The sequence below is a fragment of the Phaseolus vulgaris genome, chromosome 7 (genome assembly GCF_000499845.2).
Source record: "Phaseolus vulgaris cultivar G19833 chromosome 7, P. vulgaris v2.0, whole genome shotgun sequence".
NCBI lineage: Eukaryota > Viridiplantae > Streptophyta > Magnoliopsida > Fabales > Fabaceae > Phaseolus > Phaseolus vulgaris.
In genome coordinates this window covers 35,956,522-35,983,406 of record NC_023753.2, presented here as the reverse complement: position 1 = coordinate 35,983,406, position 26,885 = coordinate 35,956,522, and the positions used below count along the sequence as shown (strand labels likewise).

The window sequence follows — 26,885 nt, the reverse complement described above, 5'->3', positions numbered from 1 at the left end:
AGAATAGAAAATAATTAATTATTTTAATTTTGAATATTGAGTTGTGCTTCTTATATTTTCCCATTATAGTAATTTCTAACTAGATTGTACAGTTCTTTTTAATTCTCGAAGTGGATATGAATACTTGAAGTCGTGGGGACAAAAAGTTCAAAAGCACCTTTTCTGACCATAAAGTGATGATAACAAGTTTCACACTAATCTCATAAAACTATTACTTTAATTTTGACTATGTTTTGAAATGAAACAAAAGTGTTTTATATCAGTAATAAACTTAGGTTCAATTTTTTATTTAATTTTTCAGTAATAATGAAAAAGTAATAAATATTTTGATTAAATTATTTTATATTTAATTTTTTAGTAACAAATATTTTTAAAAAAATTGTACATGAACTGACCTGCATATATACAGGTTGACCCTCATGTGAGACAGGACAGAGAAATCGCGTTCATTAGGTGGATTTCTCGTTCATTAGGTGAAATTGACTAACCTAGTTGAGAGTTTGTGAACCAAGCGCAGGATGAGTCTATGCAAGATGGACAGATAAATCCTAATATTTTTGTGATTAGTTGTCTGAAAATTTTATAATTTTATAAAAAAGATTATTTGTTACTAATTGTATGATTTAATCTTTTGAAATTTCATTTGAATGTATTTTTCAAAAAAAAATCTTCACTTTTTTTTGTATTTTTCTAGAAGTGAAATGTCCAAAGATGATTTTGAATACATATATATTTATTATAACAAAAACTAATTATGCCAGAAATATTGATTTATTTCTCTTTCAGAATTTATTTTTATTCCTGTACCTGGAGAACGTACTATGATTGCCGGTGCGCAAATACTTTGAATCCATTCCCATTTCTTTCTAAACTAAATTTGAAATTAGTGGACCTTAGCAAAACCAGTATGAACAAACACCACCACCAAATCCATTCAATTTCTCAGATAACAATAAACAAAAAACCAAACCCTAGCAATCACTATTTTTTACACAAGACAATGGTTTTTTTTATAATTTTATATTTTGTATATAAATTTGATAAGGGTGAGAGAAAAGCAGAAAAAGAGAAGAAAATACCTAAAAAAGCTTGATATATTGAATAGAATACTCTGATTCATTCCAACTGAGTTATTATTTCAGTTGCATCAGAATGATTATACATACATAAGTATTATGATGATGGGAAAATTATGTCTGTGTCTCTGTAATGAATATTTATATTTTCCATTTTCAAAGGTCATCAGCTGCAGAATCTTGCCAGCAAACAAGCATTGCAACACACTTTCTGAAGATGTAGAATCTGGCCCTTTGCTCCTTAGCCAGTTTAGTACATCTCTGTGCAAATGACCTAAAAGGGTCAAAGAGATGGCCAATGCAACAGTCTGTGACTGTGTTCTTCATCTCTCAGAGTGATGCTGCTTCCTTCTTGATGATTCTGTGGGTTTCTGTGATGAATTTTCTGTGTTTTTCTGTGAAGAAAGAAAGTGGAAGGAGTTTTGGTGGGTGAACAAAGGTTCATATATGTGATTTATAAGCACTCACCTACGACTGAATTATTTTTTTGTTATACTGTAACCTACATTTTGTACGACTGTCTTATCTTTATGCTTATTCTTATTATTATTAATTTTACTAAATATAATACTAATTATTGCAAATAAAAAGACACTATGATTTTAAATTGTTGAAAATAAAATAAAAAAGAACACCTCAAACCTTAGAAGAACAATGTATAACTATATACTGTCTTGTCTAAATAATTGGTAGTTAAAACTTTGGTCGCTAATTAAATACCAATTTAAAAACTATTTAACAATAATAGAAACTAATTTAAAAACCAAATTTATTTTTAGTTTCTAAAATTGTCTCTAATTTAGTTATTATTGTAACTAATTATTTTGGTTCTAAAAATTGATTTTTATTTCATGATTTTCTTGTAGTGATATCATCAAATTTATAAGATTTTTCACAGATATTTCTGTTGGTTGATCATTAAAAAAATATTAAATAAAAACTAATTTTAGAGATAAAAATAATTAGTTGTTATAAAAAATTAAAAAAATTATTAATATATAAAATAATTTCTATTATTGATAAAAAAAAATTGATATATAATTAACTATTAAGTTTTTAATTTTAACTGTGAACTTCAATTTAAATAATTGATAGTTTATTAGATATTAATTTAGAAACTATTTATTAATACTAAAAATTATTTTTAAATATTAATAATTTTTTAATCTCAAAAATAATATTTAATTCAATCGTAACTAATTATTTTGTCTATAAAATTAATTTTCTGACAGTGAATGATATTAATTTTACTTTTAATTAATCTTGTGAGCTTTGTTGGTTAATTTGAATCCTTAAAATTTATGAACCTTCTAAAATAAATTTTGCAACATATATTTATCGATGACCTAATTTAATTAAACAGATATAATTTTATCATTAATCAAGATTATAAGTTACACTGAAAATGAAGTTATAGAAGAATGAAAACATGTGTTAGAGTTAGACTACACGTTATATGATTGTTGATACAATGTTTTGTTTTTGCATTGTTATTTATATAAAAGAAGTAATTGTGAGTAAATATCTAGTCTCCATCACATCATGAACGATCACGATCAAATCATGAACAATTTCTACTTACTTATCACCATTTGTCACCACTAATCAAGTGTGGCTCATAAACACTTTACGTATATTTTCTGAATCTGGTAACTCCTTGTTATATTCAGTGGTGAGAGAGATAAATATTAAAGTGTAAGAAACTTCCTAAATTGTTATTGTTGACAAAACTTGTAATCACTGTGCTTCGGAATATTATTATTTCATTCAAGAACATTGCTGTTATACCCGTGACCATCACACTGCTTCCTACTTTTCTGCAGGTAAAGCTTCCAATAGAGACATTTCAGAATATTTTTAAAGAAAAATATTAGCAGATTATAATTTTAGTTTCTTTCAAAATATATTTTGAAAATATTTTAATTAAAAGTAAGTGCATCTTAATAATTATAATATATATTATATAAAGTTTATCATCTGGTATGTATTTTTTTATTAAAAGCTTGCGACTGTTTTAGGCCAGTTGGATGGTCTTTCTTGTGTTATTGAGGATGTTTTTTTTTTTGGTTTTAAATAGTAAGTCTTTAAGTTTTATTAATTTGACGGTTTGGTTGGAATTGTTTGTTTGGTAGGTAGATGTAAACACTTTATTGGAGTGTGTTTTGGTAGGGTTTGTGATATGCCCTTCATTATGCTGTGTATTAGGGTTGATCTGTCTCTTAAGTGGACCATATTTATTTATATTTTTTTCATGATAAAAAAGTAAAATTATCCAATAAAGACTATGAGTTTGTATTAATTAAATGATATTTGTTAAAGGATTTGTTCTTTTATATATTAGAATCTGGCATTGGATAACAGTACATTAATAACAAACAAAAATAAGTTGTATAAAGGAATCAATTAGTATTTTAAAATCTTTTACTTATTAATAAGTTTTCAAATAATTTTCTTACAATTGGTTTCTTGATAATAAGGTTGTTAAGATATAGTCTTTTTTTCAGGTTTTTTCTAAAATAGTTTCTAAAATACTAATAAAAATTAATTTAAAATATAAAATAAGTTTCTAAAAAATACTAATAGAGATTAATTTAAAATATAAAATAATTAGTAATTAAAATCTTGATAAATAATTATTAAATAACCTACTTTATAATTTTTTATTAATAACACACATTATTTTAAATATTAATAATTTTTTTAATTTTGTAAAATCATCTTTAATTTAATTAATATAATAATTAATTATTTTAATTTCTAAAATTAATTTTTATTTAATAATTTTGTTTAGTGTTATTTTAAACAATTTTAAAGGATCTTGTGGGAAAAAGGAGTTTTGCGTGGTCCATGTGGATTAATAAGGTTGACATATGTTGGATTTTTCTTTCATTTGGATTGATTTATATGTTTTACTCCACTCGTCTAAATCTTGGGCCACATCTTTTATCCTTTCTATTCTTTAATAAACTCTTTTTATTTATAAAATAACATAATGATATATGTATGATAACTATATTATTAATAAAAATTGTCTTCAACTTTGTTAATCATTGTTTATTTTTTTTCGAAGAACTTGAATGTTAGTTTCTCCTTTCAAAAAAATTGTATTAAAACATACTCAGATCCAAAAACTAATTTAAGAGCCATTAAAAGACTTTTTCAGTTATATAGAAACTTTATCAACACTTGTTATTTCATAATCTTTTATTGTTTATATTTATGAAGTTAACTGTGGCTCCTTATTATTATCTTTTAAGAGTGTTGGATTGCAGCCAAAGACTATTAGAATAATAATAGACACTACATTTGAATTGCTTAATAATAAAAAAAGGATTATAGTAACAACACATAATGATTAAACAAATTGAATATATAGAACTTTCTACATCAGTAATATTGTAAAATCCACTCTTTATAAATATCTGTGGTGTTTTTTTGTATATACTGTTTTTGGTTTTAGAATTTATTAAAAAAATATTAGTCATTACAAATTTTTTTATTTTCTGTGAAAATAATTACTACCATTTTTATATTTTTGTAAATAGATTAGTTTCTATTTTTTTCGAAAGGCAAAGATATATTATATTATTCAAAAAATTAGCAGAAATCCGTACGGTATGTACGGAAAACTGAAGAAACTTAAAACATACTCTCCCCCACCTAAGTTGTCTCAAAAGTAATAAAAACATATAAGTCCTGAGATACTAAATATTCATCATTCTAGTCCCTAATTTTGATATATTTCAGTAAAATGCAAGAACTAGTTTCAAGGGTTTTCAAATATATTTGTCAACATAGGAGAAATATTGAAATTCCTGTTATCAATAAGAGTGACAGAAAACAGTTCAACAGTACAGAAGTTTCATAAACTGCTGAATTGAGTGATAGAGGGCATTCACAGGAACTGAGTACAAAATCACACAAATTTGAAGAGTATAGAAAAGTTGCACCAATCACTTCAGTAATTAGGGTTAGACAAACATTGATTCCAACCCTTGGCAAGTGGGTTTTCTCTTTTTTATTTGTTAATTCTATTGAAAATAGAATTCTTTTTTAGCAAATATATTACGCAGCCTCTACAAAGTTTAGCTGCAGAATTGATTAGTTAGGTGATTTAGCTGCTGCAAGAATAGGAGCTTCACCTCTTCTCTCCTTCACATAGGAGACGTATTCCCTATAGTTCATGGTAAATAAGGTGCTTTGGTATCTGGTTAGCTGTAAATCCTTCCTAAGTTCATCGGTTATTGGACCATTGTACCCTGATTTACGTATCAAAGAATCAATGGCCTCTATTTTTGTCCAACCTGAAACCGAAGCAAAGAAGAAAAGCAAGGAATGCATGTTCACTTCCACCATAAATTAATGAAATTCACAAAAAATTGTGTTCGAGGAATTCCAGAAGACAATGGTTACAAGATCACCATGCAGTTAGCAAAAATATAAGAAACAAGACTAAGCCGAAATTATGTAGATTAAAATGTTACAAGTGCAACAACCTTAGTTACTCACATGAAATGTCATTATGGATCCAATTGTCTATAGAATATATGGAAATATCCAAAAATATCTAATGGCTTCTTGGGTGCTTCTTTAAGATAAGTTTCCTAATGGCTTCTTGGGTTGTTCTTTAAGATAAGTTCACTTCCCTAATATGATTAGTATAAATTTATTGGTCTAGGTTTTATGAAGACATAATATATATCATACCAATTTAGTGCTTCATTCATTACCTAGAACACCATAATTTCCACCTTGTGTCAAAGCTTATATACCAACTAGTCTTGTTACTACTCCACTGTTGAGCTCCCAAAATTTGGTGTACTACTTTTACGTTTTAATTCTTCATTCAAATCAGCTTTAACTCCTATCATGTCAATCCATTTTTTTACCCTTCTGCCTTGTTCAATTTCCGCAAGTTTAGCCTCTTTCAGGCATTCAGCCATATTCTCTATTCTGGCCATCTTCTTCATTAGCTTTTCCTAACACCATGACATCTCCAGCATGCATTTTTCTAGTGTTTCAATCTTCTCCACTGTCATCATGTTGCCACTCATCATTCCCAAAGTATCATCTGGCCCCATGATTGTTCCAAATAATCATCCTACTCCCTCCATTCTACATTCTCAAATTATATTATTTTATTTTTTTTTCTGAGGGGTATAAAGCATAATGAACTTTAACATGCAGGAGAGTTTTAGAATAGAGTATTACTTAAATTTGACAGAAATATTTACCCATATTATCACATTTGGTGACCAGTTGGTCATGGATTCGAACCAAACATAACCTCTCTCATACCTTCGGATAGAGAGGAGCCTCCAACTGTATGTTAGTTTTTTTTTATATTCAAACACAGCCATATATTTTCATGTGATTTGGATGAACACTAATCATATATTTTTAGGTGATTTGGATGAAAATGCAATTTATGAAAAAAATTATTTTTGTATTAATCATAAGGTTTGTAAATAGATTTTTTATCAAGTAAAAAACCACCAATCTAATTCTTTAATCACAAACTTGATATTATTTTAATTTAATCATAAAACTATTATTTATAAACCTTAGTACAATTATCCTTTGTTTTTGAAAAAATGTGATAGCAAATAAAATAAAAAAATATTTTCTAAAAATTGGGCATGAAAGGTTAAAAATGTTTACAGTATTAATTACTTGAATGAACAGTTACAGAAGAAGGGCAAGTAATTTACACAATACGGTGCCTTCTCATAATTGTTTTGGGTATTTGGTTAACATTGGATGTTTTACTTTGAAGTAGCTTTTGATTATCAACAATAACGGCTTATGGTAAGAATGAGGTGAAATTTTTGGGCAATCTGTGGTTGTTCACTCTTTTAGAATTTGGTTAGAGGAGTCTCTCTGCTTAACATATTATTGGCAGTAAACCCAAGCAATACAAATTGAGACATGCAATAATTCACTAGATTCAGTTAAACGCAAACCATTAGATTAATTTTAAAATGTAGTATACACAATTGGCGTTGCGTATCCATTCAGGGTAGATAGGAACTGTTCCTCTAAGCCCTCAAGTTGCTATGGTACAAGAATTTTAGGAGTTACCATTTCAGGTAGTATTTGGTAGCTTGTGCTGTTATAATTATTTAGTTCTTTCTAACTTATTCTGTTATAGGGTATAAGCTTTCCTCCTTATCATGAACTTTCTCTCTAATAAATTTTAGGGAGTCAGGTGTAGAGGAAGGAACACGTGACAACTTTTATTTGTGGCATTTCAATTTCGTGACTCAGATGTCATTTCCAAAATGTAAAACAATATTCAATAGAGAACAAAAGTTACCTTCATTGGCAGCCACTTCAGGCAGGTATGTGGCACTTCGCCTTGTGCAATAGACAGGATCGGAAAATTCAATAATTATACCATGCTTTTCTATCTGCAAACAAACTGATGCAGTCTAAAAGTGCAAAAGACAGTATAAATACAACAGTGTCATAGAATTAATATTTTATATAACTTAAAATTCTACATTATCTAGCAAGTCAGTATTCTACATTCAAAGACTGAACGTCATCAATTAAAAAACTAAGTAAACAACTGATTTAGCTCCACAACATTGATAGAACAAGCTAACAGTATATATCATCATCCATAGAATCCGAGAAAATAAATAAAATGCAATCTAAGTGTTAATAGAATTAGTGAACTACTTTTCTTCAAGAACACGAATGTAAAAATAATCTTTACCATGTTTTAAAGTTCAGAATGAGTTTACACTAGTGCAGTGTTGCCAGACTACTAAGGTATTGAGGTCAAGCACCTCTCCAACGGTGCCGCGTTGCTCTTTTAAGACAAGCATATTCATCACCTATTCATCAAGGCAAACATGGAAGATAACAAACGCAAAGTCCACTGTAGGTTCCTTGCAATATGCCACTCGCATAAGACAACAGATTAACTATGGGCATGAGCACGGTAATTCTTTAACAGCCCTAGAGAACAATTGGAAGGTGGCAAATTGTATCCTTAGAGATACATTAGAGGTACACATGGAACTAGACTTGTTTGATGTCCAAGTGATGGTTATCAACATGAATCCAATCTCAAATAACAGCTCAAATAAGTTATTGATGTTTCTCACTATGTGAGTTACATGACAAACTTAGGGCCTCAAACCAATTTTCACGACTTCATTCTCCTTGAGTGTGACAGGAATATTAGAGTAACTACTGGCAATATATAGAATTACTTTCTGTTGTATCCACATTTGGTTATTAGGTAATTAGTTAGTCAGGTAGTTACAATACATAATTAACCTCTCAATAACAAACTGCAGAGTCAGCAGCTAGCTAGGTATATGTGTACTATATTATGTAAGAATATAGAACAGTTTCATCTTCTACAAGTTTATTTTCATTTCTCAGTTTCTCTTATACTCGAGTAATAGTTATTAAAGTTTGTTACCAGACTTAAACTAAATTAGTTAGCTAGGTTGTCATTACAGCCATTTGGTTAAGTTATACAGTTAGTTTCCTAACTCCTAATATAAATATAATGTAATTCTATTTTCACTGTTAAGTCAATTCAATCCATAAATTTTACAGTAATTGAAATCTCAAATTCTCTCTGAATATTTCTTGCTAGTTCTCTCTCGCTTTCCTTCCCTTATTCGCACATACTGTTTCCTATCATAGATTGTAGCAAAATAAAATCATTAGAGCTAAGTAGAGGTAGACTTTGCTTTTATAGAAGATCCTCTGTTGCTGATAAAGGAAACCATTCATGGCATCGGAGTAATGAAGAGCACAATATTTAACATGTCAACATTAGTAATCTCATTTGAATGATATTACATCATTCTTTATAGGTTTCCCATCTACTTCAAATTATTAATCAACTTTTTATGTCAGAGTTTATAAGACCAAATTAACAGTATTAGAAAATGTGGCCACAGGGTAAAACTTATCTACAGTTGCGTTATGCCATCAATAACCCAGAAATCAAATCAGCACATACCTCCCAATCTAGGTAATTTTTAGCAGCTTCATAGTCAGTAAGAAGAGACACTGTACACTCCAATAACGGCAACTCATTAGCCTGTATGGGTGGAAACCTTCGGTCCCTGAGGGCACTGCAAGATGTTGCAAACACAGAACACAGACACATAAGTAATGTATTAATAATGCAAGTATGAGGAACAACATGATTAGTTCAAATAAATGCAAGCAAGTGGCATTTGCGCGTCAACAAAACAGAAGATACCCTATAACATCAACAAACCTGGTCAGTGCATAATCTTTGAGCCCATTGATCAAGCTGCGTGCTTCCAGAGTTCCAATGCATCCTCGAAGTCGAGGATCTCCTCCATTCACAACTTTCTTCCATGTAACAAACAATGGACTAAAAACAAAACACAGTTGCTTCAAACAAGGAGATCATATCATATCATAATGTCAACTCACAAGTAGAATTTATTTTTTTTGCAAAAGAATATCCCCGATCAAAAATCAGATATTAATCCCTTTCAAGGCAAAGAAATTTCCTAACTGAGTCCATCTAGTAAAATATCCTTTTCCATAACACAGCTCAGGTATAAATTATGACTTAACTAAACAGAAAACAATTTTTTTCTTTCTTTAAACCAAAGACGAAATTTCTTCCTCCATTTCCAAATCCCATTTGTAATTAAGTTCTGTTTGGATAAACTCCTCTAGAAACAATAGAAAAAAAATCAAGTGAATTTCTCTCACAAGTTAAAACCAACCTATGCACTTAACTTTTAAAGCAGTTATCTTATCAAACTCCTCCCATAGGTGCGTGAATTGATTTCAACTTAATAAAAACTCAATTCATTTCACCTTATTTTCTTCTCTTGTAAGTGCCTATAGAAAACTTATGACCTTCTTTGAGCATATTCCCATGGCAGAATCACTTATTCGAGCAAAAATTAAAAAACTTTTGCGATCATCACAAAATTTAAACAGTAACCCATCTCATAAAAAAAAGCCAGCACAATTACCAAACAGATTTCTTCCCATTTACAGAAAAAAGTTGAATAAAGAAAAATTAAAAGTTATATATAAAAAATAAAAATAAAAAGAGAGAAAAATTACTGGTGAGCCTGATCGAAAGCAGGAGGAGGAGGTTCCTGGTTGTTGTAGTGAGCGACGAGGGTGTCGAAGCAGAAAACAACCATCTCCTGGTTCGCCGACACCATTTTCTGTGTATTTCTCTGTAAAGAGTCTTCTTGATTCGTTGTTATGTAATTGAAATCAATTATCGGTGGGTGTCAGGAATTTAGGTCTTGATGAAATAAACTTCACAGAGAGAATGAAAGAAAGTTTTCCTTTTTCTCTCTTCCGTTTTCTTCCTTGCAAGCAACCAGCACTTTAAATAAATTAATCAAAAAATATTCAACATTTCTAACTTTTGGGGCTAAAATTATTCAAAATTATTTATAAGGTTGGCAAGTTTAATCCAATTTTCAACACTCCTCATCAAGTGAACTTAATTATGTTGGGTTCTTACTTGTATACATTAATTTGCATAAGAATTAAGATAAGAGTAAAACTTTCTTATAGATTCTCAAAGTTGTCTCATATATTTAATTTGCATTCAATCATTCAGGTGTGTGTTTAGGAGATAAATTAAACTTATTGATAATTATATAATTTATTCTAAACTTTTAAAATTGAGTTTAAGTGAACACAAGAAAAAATCTTATAAATGTAAAATAATGATGACACATGCTAAATACAAGCTTAATTAAGCTAATTATAATATTAATTCTCACTAATCCTACCATTATACAAAGTTTATTTTTTAATCTTCATTATCATATGGATTAAGAAAAATACATGTGAAACATTTACATGTACTTGTACTTGAAAGTGACATGCAGAAGTAGTTTTAAAAGTACATGACATTTGAAGGTAGAAATTCTTCATGTAACTTCTTATTTTCTTTTATACTTTGAAATAACATGTGAAGTAGTCAAAATCATTACATATACTTGGAGATAACTTTTTTAAGAAAGTTATTATTGTGAATGTGTCCTTTTTAACCATTCACACCTTAAATTCTAAGATATTATAAAATATTCTTTTATATTACTAAAATATTTTATAATGTCTAAAATTTAGAAGCTATAATGTTTTTTTAATTTTTATCCTCCTCTTGTAAATACCTCTGGAAGCAACTTTTTATTATTTTCTTGTCATGTTTCTTGTATTTATTTATTTATTTCATGTTTTTTTCTCCATCTTCCTTAGATTCTTCTTCAAATACTATTTATATAAGTATTTTAGTCTACTGTGTTTCATTTGCTATTTCTGGAAAAAAAAAGTTTCAAGAGAGTTGTCAAGAGGGTATAAAATCCTTAAGAAATGTTTTTACTTATTTCACATAAATTAAAAGATAAGAATTCAAATTTTCTAGTCAATAACTTAGATAGAATTTCTCTCACAAAGCAAAAAACTCAATTTCACAAAATGAGATTTAACTTCTACAAAAGTCAACATAAGCATGTTTATATATTATGGACCGAAACTACTAGGTCAATACACTAATAAAAACAATTTCCATAAAACTGTGTAATTATAAAATATAGAAATAGTTAACAACCTAATATAAGAAATTACAAAAAAAATAAAATAAAATAAATTAAAAATCTAAAAACTCATAGACTATTTTACTCTTGCGTTAAATATACAATTGGGTTCAATTGAAGAGAAATTTCCATGCACAAATATTTAGGGAAAAAACTCGAGTGAGATTAAAAGATTAATGAATGCTAGCTAAAAATAAATAATGAAAATATCAATGATTACTTGAATTTAAGAAATTGAAGGGAAGGTGTTATACTTAAATCACGGAACTCGATAATTACTTATCTTCATCTATTGACAATAGATGAAGATTTTCTTAATGTGTATTTTTGTTTGATTCTTAATAGTATCAAAATCGAAATCGATAGTTAATTATATTTGATATTTTTAATTTTTTTCATATTTTATGGTTTTTATTGTTTATATTGATTGAAAAATATATAATACTGTTTTACGAATGATGTGGAGAAAGTGTAAATTATAAATTAATATTATTATTTGTGTAAATATTATTCAAACATGTTTTCTTCAACTTTTTTGAAAAGAAGGTATTGAATAAAAGATGATACTTGTTATCAGATATTCAGAGTTTATTTGGGTGTACTGCCAAAATTACAATTTTATATAGCAAAAATGAAAGCTGTGAGTTTATAAATAAAAACAGGGGTCACAAATAATAAAACTACTAGGCCGAGTGAAAGCCCAGGCTTTTTAGAAAGAAGTGGTCCTGACATAAAAAAGGCTACTTCTTCCTACACCTCCATACCTTCTTCTCTCACCTCCATAGATTTTCGTATTTCCAAAAATGCCCCTATGTAATATTTCGGATTACATAATCCGGAAGTCATTTTTTTAAATTTGTAATTAGTTTCCGGATTATGTAATCTGGAAGTCTTTTTTCAGATGCATGATTACTTTCCGGATTTCATAATCTGGAAGTCTTTTTTAACTTCTGGATTATGTAATCCAGAAGTCTTTTTTCAAATGCGTTTCTGAATTATATAATCCGGAAGTTATTCTATGGGGTGGCATAAGAAGGATAAACATGTATTTTCATGTTGTGTGTGGAGGTGCTTGAAGAAGATATGGAGGTGCAGGAATAAACCGTCCATAAAAAAACGTGGTGCAAATGTTGCTGGGCCAGCCTAATAGGTGCAGGCTTTTTAGAAAGAGAACTAGAACCATAAACTAGCAACAAGTGTCAAATGATGCAACAAAAGTAATAAATAGAATATATTAATCTCAAATCATGAAGTTGTGAAACCTCTTACACAATTTAACTAACATAAGACAACTTAATTTCGATATGGCAAAACCAAGCTGTGAACATAATCATAAGAGAAGTAATAAAACTCTTTGTCATTGAAAACTTCTTATCGATCTATCCTATTATCTTTCTTATTGTACAGAAAGAATTCAGCACTATTATAGCTTCCAAGCAGCAGAACATCATCATTCTCAGATATGCACAAAATCATTGGAATAGTAGGCATGCCATGAAGAACATGAATATCAAGATCTTCATAATTTATATTCAGCAACGGTGTCCACGATTTTGCAACTCCAAACTCTCTCATTGTGCAAACAAAAAGCTGTGTCCCTTGACGATGAGAAAGACACAAACATCCCTTGAAAACCTGAATCACAGGCTCATCATGGGGCACTTCACAATGAAAATCAGGCATGGACAAATAATTGCATTTCTCATTCTTCACATCATAAGATAATATTTTTATTTCATTCATGGTAACATCTCTCCATCCATAATCAAAACCAGATTCGGATTTGGGAAGTGCTAACCAGTTTATAGTACCACACACATAAACTCCATAAAGACTCAACGTCTCCAAAGCATCACAACTTAAGACATTTCTCCAACAACTGTCACCTAAAGAATGAACACTAACCTCCATTTTCTCTGATTTATTATCCAAAAATACAACTTGATAAGTGTCACTCCAATCATCGTAGCCAAACCCAAACCCGAATATAAACGAATCATCGGAAGGAAAGCGCACGCATGGAGAATCTTCGCTCATTAGCCTTGTGGATGGATTCCAAAATCGGACCCAGAAGTCTTCACAATCATCTACATAGTGAGAATCTTGCAAGCAAACCAAGCCGTTGCATACACCCAAGACAATGAGAATAATCAATGGATGATGGATTTTGAAGTAAACTTTGTAAAGAACATGATGTTGCACAACACATGGTTTTACTGCGCTCGTAATCTCCTATGGTTAATAAGATGTTAGTGTTTTTGGAACACCTTTAAAGGTGCAGTTTAACAAATGCACGATCTAAAACGAGGTGGTTCATCCATTTTGAAATGCACCTGTATCGCATGAGATCCTTCACTGAAACCCTTGACAAAATCTCTATCATCAGTTCTTCAGGAAAAACTGCACAACATTGAGATGATGAAGACATTTATGTCATGAGATGCACACAAAGGAAACAAAGTCAAAAATCTTAGTTTACACAATGTTCAGAGAAAAATTGCAAATCCGATAACCAAAGAAACAAAGAGATCTGAGTGAATATATATTAAGAAAAAATATATGTTTAACTTTGAAAAAGATAATTTATTAGAAAAAAATACTTTCACACTAGAAAAAATCAAAATATTCATTAGATAATCCATTAATAATATAATACTATATATTTGTATTTTAAATTTAAAAATAAAATATTAATTTATTGATTTTTCGGTAAGTGTAACTAATATTTGATTAAAATTGAAGTTTAAAAAAGGGAAAAAAATGTCAGTACAAAAGTATTTAAAGAGAAAATAAAGTGATTCTGAAGATATACTCAACCACATATATTATAATATTATAATCAATACATTAGTTATCATATTACCAAAGAAACAAAGAGATTTGGGTTAAAATATATTAGGAAAAAATATATCTTTCACACAAGAAAAATCAAAATATTCTTTAGATAATCTATTATAATATTATAATGATATATATTAGTATTTTAAATTTTAAATAAAATATTAATTTATTGAATTTTTGGTAAGTGTAACTACTATTTGATTAAAATTGAAGTTTAAAAAAGGAGAATAAATGTCAGTACAAAAGTATTTAAAGAGAAAATAAAGTGATATTGAAGATATACTCAACCACATATATTATAATCAATATATTAGTTATTAGTTATCATATTACCAAAGAAATAAAGAGATTTGGGTGAATATATATTAGGAAAACAAATATCTTCAAGTTTGGAAAAGATAATTTATTAGAAAAAAAAAACCTTCACACCAAAAAAATCAAAATATTCTTTAGATAATCCATTATAATATTATAATGATATATATTAGTATTTTAAATTTTAAAATAAAATATTAATTTATTGAATTTTTGGGTAAGTGTAACTACTATTTGATTAAAATTGGAGTTTAAAAAAAGAAAAAAAATGTCAGTACAAAAGTATTTAAAGAGAAAGTAAAGTGATCTGAAGATATACTCAACCACATATATTATAATCAATACATTAGTTATTATATTACCAAAGAAATAAAGAGATTTGGGTGAATATAGATTAGGAAAAAATATATCTTCAAGTTTAGAAAAAAATAATTTATTAAAAAAAATACTTTCACACCATAATGAGATTGGGTTAATTTTCTATTTTAAACTAATATTCTTTTTTATTAAATAAGATTTTTTTTAATTTATTTGTTTCCATTTAACTGTCTGGAAATGAAAATAGAGTACGTTAATTTTATTTTATTTGTTTTCACTTAATTGTGAGGGATATTAATTTTTCTATTTAAAAGAATTATCAAAAACAAATTTGAATGAATAACAGTTTTTTAACAGACTTAATAACATATATTTCATACATACAAATACACCTAAATTTATATTTAAATATATATATATAATAATAATAAAAATAAAAATAAAGACTAAAAAATCCACTAGTAACGCCTGTTCCCAAATAAAATAAGTTGTTAAGTTCAGTTTTTTTTTTCTTCAATATAACATATAAATTAAACTGTTTGATTGAAGAAAAATAAATAAATAACTCTAAATTTCAGTTTTAATATTTTTTTTATCTTTTTGAATGGGTTTTTGAAAACTTACTTAACAATCAGTACTACCCATAATTATTGGTTTCTTAATACATTTTAATTATTAATTAGTCTTTTTATTCATTCAATGGATGCACATTTTTTAAATTTAATTTATTTAATTAAAATCAATAAAATTATAATACTGTTTTTCTAAAATCCTCAATAAATATATATATATATATATATATATATATATAATACTAACTTCACACTTAAGTTGGTTTTGGTGATTGTTCTAAAGTACACTGATATCTAAAGTATTTTTCATTATTATTAAAATTTATAAAGTGATATATAATTAATTATTAATATTTTAATTACTAACTTTAAAATTATTGAATATACATTCTATCACTTAAGGGAAAGAACCAAAATACCCTCTATAATTTTTTAAATAGGGTCTGCGTGTAGGTCAAATTTTCATATTTGCATTATTTCTTTAGAATCCTATTATGTTTCATGTTTATTTTATTCATATTATGTATTTTTTTATTTATTTCAGAAGTGCTTTTCTAAAATAAATTTTTAAGTTTTGAATTTTAGATTTTCCTCCCTTTTTTCTTATTTAAAAATAAAATAAAAAATGAAGCTGGAATTTTACTTTTTAAGATCGATTAGGGCCTTTTTCAATACAAGGTTTTAAGCTGACAATTCGGCTCCAGCGATCTAATTTAAGAATTAAAATGGAAAGCAGTTTATTTTAGTAATATTTTTAATACATTATTTTGAAAATAATTCCTCTTAATTCCCATAAATTAGAAAATATTCATAAATATTCCTAGAGATAATTTCAATCAACCAAATAAATTTTTATCATTTATAGAAATCAAAAATTTTAATATTCATAAATATTCCTAGAGATAATTTCAATCAACCAAATAAAATTTTATCATTTATAGAAATCAAAATTTTTAATATTCATAAATTCCGGATACGAAAAAAAATTCTTAATTTTCTTGTAATGGATGAATAAAGTTCATGATAATGAATTATAAGTTAATTTTTTTACTCCATCTTTTTTTTTGCATTTTATATATTCTAAAAATAACTCCTTATATTTTTTCTTGTCATTCATCTCTCTCATAGTTTTCGAGTTGAGTTGATATAAACAGAGGATAAACTAAAATTTTAACTTTTAGCGAGTTAATTTTTAAAATACATTTAATGTATTTTTAAATTCAGTGTAGTTTCCAAAATGCATTAATGTCAAGAATTAAATGAATTTTAGAAATTAATATTACAAACATATTTAATGCATTCTAATTAATATGTTATGGAAATATATGTATTTTTTTTAATAAATTTCATAATCTGCAGAATTACATTGAGAAAGTGAACATATATACAAAATTAAAAAATTAATTAGGTTAAGTTAAGTATTTTACAATTTAACTATCATTATTTTACAATTTTTTAAGCCTGAATGTCATTATTCTATATCATATTTTCAAAATTTTGAATACATATTTTATCTCATTGCTTGTTATAGTCTGAGTTAACTTTTATTAATAAATCGTTGATTCGTGATGTTAGACTCTTCTCATGACATGATTATATATTTTGGTAATGTGACATGCATTATAAGACCATGATTAAATAGATATTATTTTAGAGATTAAAAAATTATTGATTTTTAAATTAGTTTTTATTATTAATAAATAGTTTTTAAATTAGTATTTAAATATTTATCAAGATTTTTTTTATCAAATTTAGAATATAAATAATTGATAGTTAAAATATTTGTAATTAATTAGATATCAATTTAAAAACTATTTATCAATTCTATAAACTAACTTAAAAATCAATAATTTTTTTAATGTCTAAAATAGTATTTAATTTAATCAGATGTAGTAGCTAATTATTTTTAATCTCTAAAAAATATATTAATGATTAGATTAGAGGTTAAATATTCTGGAGCTAAGGTATGAGTTAGTGTATATAATATTGTAACAGACAGCTAAGTTAAATAATAAGTGAAAAAAAAAAGTCACAAAACTTATAATGTTAAGATTTTAGATTGAAAATACTTATAATGTTAAAATTTTAGGTTGAAATATTTATGATGCCAAGATTGAAAATGATATTATCTTCATTGATGCAGATTTTCTTAATGTGTATTTTTTTTATTCTTAATAGTATCAAAATCGAAAATCCATAGTTAATTATATCTTATATTTTTAAATTTTTTCATATTTTATGTTTTTTATTGTTTATATTGATTGAAAAAGATATAATACTGTTTTACGAATGATGTGGATAAAGTGTAAATTATAAATAATATTATTATTTGTGTAAAGATTATTCAAACATGTTTTCTTAAAAAAAAAATTGAAAAAAAGGTATTGAATAAAAGATGATACTTATGATCAGATATTTAAATTTTATTTGGGTGTATAAATAAAAGCAGGGGTCACAAATAATAAAACTACTGGGCCAGCTGAAAGCCCATGTTTTTTAGAAAGGGGTGGTGCTGACATAAGAAACGTGGTGCAAAATAATGCTGGGCCAGCCGAATAGGTGCAAAGTAATAACACAATATATTAATCTCACATCATGAAGTTGTGAAACCTCTTACACAATTTAAGAAACATAAGACAGCTTAATTAAACATAAGACAGCTTAATTTCCATATGGCAAAACCAAGCTGTGAACATAATCATATGAGAAACAATAAAAGTCATTGTCCTCGAAAACTTCATAACGAAGTATCTTATTATCTTTCTTATTGTACATAATAAATTCTGCAGTATCATAGCTTCCACGCAATAGAACATTATCATTCTCAGATACGCACAAAATCACTGGAGTAGTTGGCATGCCATGAAGAACATGAATGTTAAGATCTTCATAATTTATATTCAGCAACGGTGTCCACGATTTTGCAACTCCAAACTCTCTCATTGTCCAAACACGAAGCTGTGTCCCTTGACGATGATTAAGACACAAACATCCCTTCAAAACCTCAATCACAGGCACCTCAGGGGTCACTTCACAATCAACATCAGGCACGGACAAATAATTGCATTTCTCATTCTTCACATCGTAAGAAAATATTATTAACTCATTCATGCTAACATTTTTCCATTGAAAAGCATAATCGAATTTAGGAACAGCTAACCAGTTTACAGTACCACACACATAAGCTCCATAAAGACTCAACGTGACCAAAGCATTACAACTTAAGACATTTCGCCAACAACTGTCACCTAAAGAATGAACACTAACCTCCATTTTTTGTGATTTATTATCACACAAAACAACTTGGTAAGTGTCACTCCAATCATCGTAGCCAAACCCGAATTGAAACGGGTAGCCAAAATCATTGGAAGGAATGCGCAGGCGAGGGGAATCTTCGCTCATTAGCCTTGTGGATGGATTCCAAAACCGGACACATAATTCTTGACCATCAAATCCATAGTGAGAATCTTGCAAGCAAACCAAGCCGTTGCATACACCCAAGACATTGTAATTGCGGTTGAATCGATGAGAATGACCAATGGTGGATGATGGATGTTGAAGAAAACTTTGTAAAGAAAGTGATGTCGCACAATACATGGTTTCATTACTCTCGTAGTTTCCAATGGTTAATAAGATATTAGTGTTTTTGGAACACCTTTGAAGGTGCAGTTTAACAAATGCACGATCTAAGACGAGGTGGTTCATCCATTTTGAAGTGCACCTGAATCGCACGAGATCCTTCACTGGAACTCTTGACAAAATCTCCATCATCACTTCTTCAGGAAGAAGTGTAGAACATTGAGATGATGAAGACATTTATGTGATGAGGCACAGAAAGGAAGCAAGTCAAAAACCCTAATTTACAGAAAGTTAATTTGTTCAGAAAAAATTGCAAATTCAATAACAAAAGAAACAAAGAGATCAAGAGATGCGGTCAATGTATATATTAGAAAAAAATATATTTTCAAGTTTGGAAAAGATAATTTATTAGGAAAAAAATATTTTCACACCAGAAAAAATCAAAATATTCTTTTATAATCCATTATAATAATATAATGATATATATTAGTATTTTAAATTTAAATTTAAAATATTAATTTATTGAATATTTTCAGTAAGTGTAACTACTGTTTGATTAAAATTGAAGTTTAAAAAAAAGAGAAAAAATGTCAGTACAAAAATATTTAAAGAGAAAATAAAGTGATCCTGAAGATATACTCAACCACATATTATAATCAATACATTAGTTATCATATTGAAGATAGTGTGAATATATTACATTACTTTTTCTTTGACTAAAATTTATTATAAATTACAAATTTATATGGTGTTTGCAACTTTTGCTTTAATTTTTTTTATTAAAAATTCACTCCGAATAAATATAAAAATCAAATAAGTTTTTTTTTTGGTTTAATTTAATACAAAATTCAAAATTAAAATAAAATTTCAGAGCTCTATTTGAATTAATTTTAACGATTTCAATTACTAACAACTTATTATTCTTTTGTATAATTATTGTTATACGATTTCAATTTTTTCTTGTATTTATATATAAATTATATAATCTTATAAATATATTGTAATTATAGTATAATGAGTAAAACAGCCTTTAAGAAATATCAAAAGTTTGTTAGTTGTTAATTAACTTTTAAATATAACATTATATTTAGATATAATGAGTAGTTTTGGGTTCAGTTTTGTTATTTTGAATCTAACAACTTATTTTCAAATAAGTTTTTGTGTAGTTTTAATTTAATACAAAATCCAAAATTAAATTTAATCATACTTATAAGATAGTCTCTCTAACACTAATACTAACCCGTCTAATCTTTGCAACGTCTACTAAAAGTAGATCATATATCATTATTAATGCTTTTGATGTTTCAGTTTGTATGGATTTTGAAGGGATTATACACGAGTTTTGAAATACTAAATCTTTTAGTGAAGTTGTAGTTATGTATATATTAGGTTGAATATGTATAGGAACAATTACAAATAAATGAGAATTATTGTTCAAGTTACCTAATATTAGTAGTAATTGTTGTTTTTGTTTGGAATATTGTATGGGCCTTTAGTCCAAGATGTATAAGGGTTGAACCATTTCTGAAAGATCACATTTATTTATTTATTTTTATTGATAAAAAAACTTGACATACTAAAAAAATTATATACCAAGCCAGTCTGTTTATTAGAGTTCATCTTCTAAAGAGGAAAACTTGTAATTATAATTTTTTTACAGTTAATTTTGTAAATTGACTTTCATTAACACTTTACCTTAATTTTGTATGTTGATTTCTTCCTTGTTTTTTCTTTAGTTTACTTTCTAACTTATGTTGTCTCTTATTCTTTATTATTATTATGAGAAGTGATATATTGACAACTTACACCAGTATACAACTTCATTTCTTTATCTAAAATTTCAACTTTTTGTATGAAATGACAAAAATATCATTTCTTCATATCACTGGACCAAGGTGGTCAATGATTGTTCCTTGTTATTCTTTGTTATTTTGGTAGAGATGGGTTAGACGGTAGGAGGTCTTATTGGCTGATATGTAGTTGAAAAGGTACTCTGTGAACATCATTTTACTGTATAAGGATTGGACCACCCCTGTAGTGGTCTCATTTAATTTCATTGTTATTTGCTAATAAAAAAAATCTAGAACAAGGTGGTCAATGTATCATTATTAAGTTTGGTGGTCAATGTATCATTATTAAGTTTGTATGATAGTGAGTTCAACTGTTAATAAACCATATTTTGGGAAGCAAAATGATTTTCTTACAACCAATTTTTTCTGTGCTTCATAATACAACTTCTTCAAATGCTCTATTACTTATGTGACGGGGACAATTTTGTAAAATAATAAAGTATTGGAAGATGTAATTTATGTAATTTGATACATTGGTGGTCAAATAATCAAATACTCTTTTGGGAAATGTGACATTTGTCTTGTTCTTTTGTAAACATTCAAAGAGAGACTCAAAGTTCTGGGTCATGAATTAAACACATGGAATACTTTTTACTTGTTTTGGGGTTCACCAACCTTGTTTACTCCTATAAATACCATACTATGCACCACCTATATTTCACACATATATCACAAACTATCAGCACCTAAGGGAAGTAACAGCATCCCAGTGATACTGTCATAACTAATATGTCTCCTACACATAAACCTGCATTCTCTCATTCACTCAATCTTTTGGCTTCACTTTCAATACTCCTAGTGGTCCCTTCCTCTTGTTTCAACCCCAAAAAAATTGCTAATGCTTCCATTGATTCATCCAATTGGTCACCTGGTGTGGCTACTTGGTATGGACCTGCCAATGGGGATGGAAGTGAAGGTATTAGAAAAGTTTAGACACATGCAGTTTTCCCTTGGTAAAATGGTTGAAAGGAATATTGAATAAGAAAATTTGTTAATTATATATGTAGGTGGTGCTTGTGGTTATGGCAGCACTGTTGGGGTGCCTCCATTCTCATCAATGATAGCAGCAGGAAGCCCTCCATTGTTTGAATCAGGCAAAGGCTGTGGTTCTTGTTACCAGGTGCCAGTTAAAACATATACGTATCTAAATACTTAATAAATTTTAAACAACATCACACAGAAAATGTATCAATATGTTATTAATATATACGTTGGTATTCCAATTTTGTTACAATTTCTCAGGTGAAGTGCAGAGGGAATGAAGCGTGCTCAGGCAAACCTGTGAGGGTAGTGATCACTGATCTGTGTCCTGAATGTGAAGCCGCACATTTTGATTTGAGTGGTGCTGCTTTTGGTGCAATGGCAGTTCCAGGGCAAGGCAATCAGCTACGCAATGCTGGCAAAATAGTCATTGAATACAGCAAGTGGGTATCTTAGTTTCTATAGGTTTACATTTTTATCAGTATTTCATAGTCATGTTTCAAATATGCTTTAATTATGTTTCATGTTTCTGTATTACGAAGTGGACTTTAAGTTTACCTCAATCCCATAAAACCGGTTATGAGATGAGGTTTGCATATTATGGGTGGTCCGATAACAGCCTAATAGTAGGTGGTCCGATAAGCCCAACAAACCCTCGTTAGGATAGACTTGAAATGACTCTGATACCATATTACAAAGTGGACTTTAACTACCTCAACCTCATGAAACCGACTCATGAGATTATGTTTGCAACCATTTATATACAATGAATTGTCCTCGTCTCTATGAAATCTCCAACGTTCTGTCTCTGAAAATGGTACAAAAATTGGATTTACTCTAGAGAAAAATGATGAATTTGAATTTTTGCAGGGTTGAATGCGAGTATCGCGGCATGTCAATAGCTTTTCGTGTGGACTCTGGATCGAACCAAGAATATTTTGCAGTGATGGTTGAATACGAGGAGGGAGATGGTGAACTTGACAAGGTTGAACTGAAGGAAGAATCTGCAGGATCATGGATTCCCATGCAAAAATCTTGGGGTGCAGTTTGGAAATTTAACAAAGGGTCACCACTGAGAGCACCATTATCTATCAAGCTAACCAACTTTAGGTCTAGGAAGACTGTTGTGGCTAGCAATGTCATCCCTCATGGTTGGACACCTGGTCATACTTATAGATCAAATGTTAATTTTTGAATCCCTTCTCCATTACATTGGATTGGATCATCATCACCTTGTGGCTATTATGCTTAATTTATAATATAATTAATAAAACAATTGTTCATTAGTTTTGAATTGGATCTTAGTTACCATTATAAATCATTCAAATAAACCATAGATGGATGATTATATTTTTTATTACTGGATTACAATGAGACTAATTTAAAATATCAATTGTTGATATATGCATTGATGTCTACAATTCAATGAATTTTAGAAATTAATATTACAAACATATTGAATGCATTCTGAAAATTAATGTCATTCAATTCAGTCATCTATGGAAGTGATGCATTCAATTTAGGAATTGCTAATGTCACATGGGCATACATTAATGCTGAAATTAGAGGTTAAATATTTAGGAGTTAAAGTAGGGGTTAGTGTATAATATTGTATAGAAATAAGTAAGTTAAATAAGAAGTGAAAAAAAAAACTCACAAAACTGTTAAAATTTTACACGACAAGAAAATCATGAAATAGAAACCAATTTTTAGATACCAAAATGATTAGTTGCAATAGTAACTAAATTAGAAACTATTTTAGAAACTAAAAAAAAATTGGTTTCTAAATTAGTTTATATTATTGTTAAATAGTTTTTAAATTGGTATCTAATTAGCGACCAAGAAAATTTGGTAGCAAAAATTTGGTTGTTAATTATATACCAATTTAGAAACTATTTAATAATAATAGAAACTAATTTAGAAACCAATTTTTTTTAGTTTCTAAAATATTCTCTAATTTAGTTATTATTGTAACTAATTATTTTGATTTCTAAAAATTGGTTTCTATTTCATGATTTTCTTGTAGTATTAGATTGAAAATATTTATGATGGTAAGATTTTAAATTGAAAATGATGTTATCTTTATTTATTGGTGAAGAATTTGTTAATGTGTATTTTTGTTTGATTCTTAATAGTAGTCTTCTTTATTATACAACCTTAAACTCATGAAATCATTTTTGTTGTATAGTTATACATAAAATAATTCCATGCATACTACTCTTATATTTGTTAATTGCAAAATTAATTATGATATAATTTTTTGAAAAGGTTTATCACTTATTAAAAAACCTAAAACAGCATATCCTAATGGAAAACTTGTAATTTTAATGGTTGTCTCTCTTCAAATTAAATCATGTTAGTGATACTCTACTTCACTCTATATACCACACAGTCACACAACTAACAATAATAGAAGACACATACATTATACATTAATAGTGTTCTTATTTTGGATTATTAATTTTATATTGTTTCCTTAAATTATGTGAAGTACTAACTCATTTACTTTATTTACTTACTTATATATATATAATTTAATAAATAACTTCTATTGTTTATAAATTGATATAAATTATACAAAGTTGATTATTTGTGTAAATCTTATTAAAACCATTTTTTTATAATTTTTTGGAAAAAAAAATATTAAGTAGAAGACAATGCTTATCATCATTCAAATACTCAACAACGTACATCAAATGACGTGTACAACCTTACGGGCTTTACAGAAAGGGGTGGTGCGGACATAAGAAGCGTGGTGCAAATAGTAAAGTTGCTTGGCGAAGCGAATGAAGTTCTTTAGAAATGAACACAATATATATTCACTTGAAATAATGAAGTTCTGAAACCTCTTACACAATTTAACTAACCTAAGTTTAATTTGGATATGGCAAAACCAAACTCTGAACACAATCATGCGAGAAACAACAAAACATGTTGTCATTGAAAAGTATTTAACTAACATAAGTTTAATTTGGATATGGCAAAACCAAACTCTGAACACTGCGAGAAACAACAAAACATGTGTTGTCATTGAAAAGTATTTAACTAACATAAGTTTAATTTGGATATGGCAAAACCAAACTCTGAACACTGCGAGAAACAACAAAACATGTGTTGTCATTGAAAAGTATTTAACTAACATAAGTTTAATTTGGATATGGCAAAACCAAACTCTGAACACAATCATGCGAGAAACAACAAAACATGTTGTCATTGAAAAATATTTAACTAACATAAGTTTAATTTGGATATGGCAAAACCAAACTCTGAACACTGCGAGAAACAACAAAACATGTGTTGTCATTGAAAAGTATTTAACTAACATAAGTTTAATTTGGATATGGCAAAACCAAACTCTGAACACAATCATGCGAGAAACAACAAAACATGTTGTCATTGAAAAGTTCATAACGATCTATCCTATTATCTTTCTTATTGTATAGAAAGAATTCTGCAGTACCATAGCTTCCAAGCAAAACATCATCATTCTCAGATATGCACAAAATCACTGGAATAATTGGCATGCCATAAGGAACATGAATGTGAAGATCTTCATAATTTATATTCAGCAACAATGTCCATGATTTTGCAACTCCAAACTCTCTCATTGTCCAACCAAGAAATCGTGTCCCTTGACGATAAGAAAACCACAAACATCCATTAAAAACCGCAATTACAGGAGCATCAGGGGACCCTTCACAACGAACATCGGGCATTGACAAATAATTGTATTTCTCATTCTTCACATTGTAAGAAAATATTTTTAACTTATTCATGAAATTTTCCCCTTCATAACGAAAACCGGATTTGGGAGCTCCTAACCAGTTTATAGTACCACACACATAAGCTCCACTCAAACCCAACGTGACCAAAGCATCACAACTTAAGATATTTCTCCAACAACTGTCACCTAAAGAATGAACACTAACCTCTATTTTATGCGATTTATTATCCAAAAAAACAACTAGGTAAGTGTCACTTTGCAAGCAAACCAAGCCGTTGCATACACCCAAGACAGTGTAATTGTGGTTGTTGAATCGATGACAATAATAATCAATGGTAGATGATGGATTTTGAGATAAACTTTGTAAAGAACATGATGCAGCACAATACATGGTTTCATTGTTCTCGTAGTCTACTGTGGTTAATAAGATGTTAGTGTTTTTGGAACACCTTTGAAGGTGTAGTTTAACAAATGCACGATCTAAGATGAGATGGTTCATCCATTTTGAAGTGCAACTGAATCGCATGAGATCCTTCACTGGAACCCTTGACATAATATCTATCATCAGTTCTTCAGGAAAAACTGCAGAACATTGAGATGATGAAGACATTTATGTGATGAGATGCACACAAACGAAGCAAGGTCAAAAACCCTAGTTTACATAAAAGTGTCAAAGTTAATTTGTTTAGAGAAAAATTGCAAATCCGATAACCAACTAAACACAGATATCTTAGTCAATATATATATTAGGAAAAAATATATCTTCAAGTTTGGAGAAGATAATTTATTAGAAAGAAATATATTTTCACACCAGAAAAAATCAAAATATTCTTTAAATAATCCATTAAAATAATATATATTAGTATTTTAAATTTAAAAATAATTGAATTTTTCGATAAGTGTAACTACTATTTGATTAAAATTGAAATTTAAAAAAAAAATAAAAATTTCAGTACAAAAATATTTAAAGAGAAAATAAAGTGATCCTGAATATATACTCAACCACATATATTATAATCAATACATTAATATGTTACGTTACTTTT

The 26,885-nt window shown here is 28.2% G+C and overlaps 5 protein-coding genes across 6 annotated transcripts; 1 reads left to right on the top strand and 4 right to left on the bottom strand.

The window, feature by feature from the left end:
* Positions 1-4,981: 4,981 nt before the first annotated feature.
* On the bottom strand, positions 4,982-10,549 carry LOC137830409 (uncharacterized protein At2g38710). Of its 2 annotated transcripts, none has more exons than XM_068637728.1 (5): positions 10,164-10,549; positions 9,331-9,450; positions 9,067-9,181; positions 7,393-7,507; positions 4,982-5,380 (listed from the first exon to the last, which is right to left on the bottom strand). In XM_068637728.1, the coding sequence occupies exons 1-5, from the start codon at positions 10,265-10,267 to the stop codon at positions 5,178-5,180; spliced, it is 657 nt and encodes a 218-aa protein (XP_068493829.1). In that variant the 5' UTR covers positions 10,268-10,549; the 3' UTR covers positions 4,982-5,177. The 2 variants fall into 2 exon arrangements, with proteins under 2 accessions (XP_068493829.1, XP_068493830.1); XM_068637729.1 differs by having other exon boundaries at positions 7,393-7,486.
* Positions 10,550-13,030: 2,481 nt separating this feature from the next.
* Positions 13,031-14,087, bottom strand: LOC137829445 (F-box/kelch-repeat protein At3g23880-like). The gene is made up of 2 exons (XM_068636248.1): positions 13,955-14,087; positions 13,031-13,761 (listed from the first exon to the last, which is right to left on the bottom strand). The coding sequence occupies exons 1-2, from the start codon at positions 14,085-14,087 to the stop codon at positions 13,031-13,033; spliced, it is 864 nt and encodes a 287-aa protein (XP_068492349.1).
* Positions 14,088-18,366: 4,279 nt separating this feature from the next.
* LOC137829443 (F-box/kelch-repeat protein At3g23880-like) lies at positions 18,367-19,521 on the bottom strand. Its single transcript, XM_068636247.1, has one exon. It carries the CDS (start codon positions 19,519-19,521, stop codon positions 18,367-18,369), a length of 1,155 nt encoding a protein of 384 aa, XP_068492348.1.
* Positions 19,522-21,810: 2,289 nt separating this feature from the next.
* LOC137830408 (putative expansin-B14) lies at positions 21,811-23,402 on the top strand. The gene is made up of 4 exons (XM_068637727.1): positions 21,811-22,050; positions 22,142-22,254; positions 22,377-22,558; positions 22,986-23,402. Exons 1-4 carry the CDS (start codon positions 21,864-21,866, stop codon positions 23,308-23,310), a joined length of 807 nt encoding a protein of 268 aa, XP_068493828.1. The 5' UTR covers positions 21,811-21,863; the 3' UTR covers positions 23,311-23,402.
* Positions 23,403-25,444: 2,042 nt separating this feature from the next.
* On the bottom strand, positions 25,445-26,449 carry LOC137829442 (F-box/kelch-repeat protein At3g23880-like). Its single transcript, XM_068636246.1, has one exon. It carries the CDS (start codon positions 26,447-26,449, stop codon positions 25,445-25,447), a length of 1,005 nt encoding a protein of 334 aa, XP_068492347.1.
* Between the last annotated feature and the right edge of the window lie 436 nt (positions 26,450-26,885).

Coding starts and splice junctions, on each gene's coding strand:
- LOC137829445 (XM_068636248.1), bottom strand. CDS start 14,087: ATGTCTTCATCATCTCAATGTTGTGCAGTTTTTCCTGAAGAACTGATG. Junction 13,762..13,954: donor GAACCACCTCGTTTTAGATC/GTGCATTTGTTA, acceptor TTTGCTTGCAAG/ATTCTCACTATGTAGATGAT.
- LOC137829442 (XM_068636246.1), bottom strand. CDS start 26,449: ATGTCTTCATCATCTCAATGTTCTGCAGTTTTTCCTGAAGAACTGATG.
- LOC137830408 (XM_068637727.1), top strand. CDS start 21,864: ATGTCTCCTACACATAAACCTGCATTCTCTCATTCACTCAATCTTTTG. Junction 22,051..22,141: donor CAATGGGGATGGAAGTGAAG/GTATTAGAAAAG, acceptor TTATATATGTAG/GTGGTGCTTGTGGTTATGGC. Junction 22,255..22,376: donor GCTGTGGTTCTTGTTACCAG/GTGCCAGTTAAA, acceptor ACAATTTCTCAG/GTGAAGTGCAGAGGGAATGA.
- LOC137830409 (XM_068637728.1), bottom strand. CDS start 10,267: ATGGTGTCGGCGAACCAGGAGATGGTTGTTTTCTGCTTCGACACCCTC. Junction 9,451..10,163: donor GCTTTCGATCAGGCTCACCA/GTAATTTTTCTC, acceptor TTTTGTTTTTAG/TCCATTGTTTGTTACATGGA. Junction 7,508..9,066: donor AAAATTACCTAGATTGGGAG/GTATGTGCTGAT, acceptor TTGCACTTTTAG/ACTGCATCAGTTTGTTTGCA.
- LOC137829443 (XM_068636247.1), bottom strand. CDS start 19,521: ATGTCTTCATCATCTCAATGTTCTACACTTCTTCCTGAAGAAGTGATG.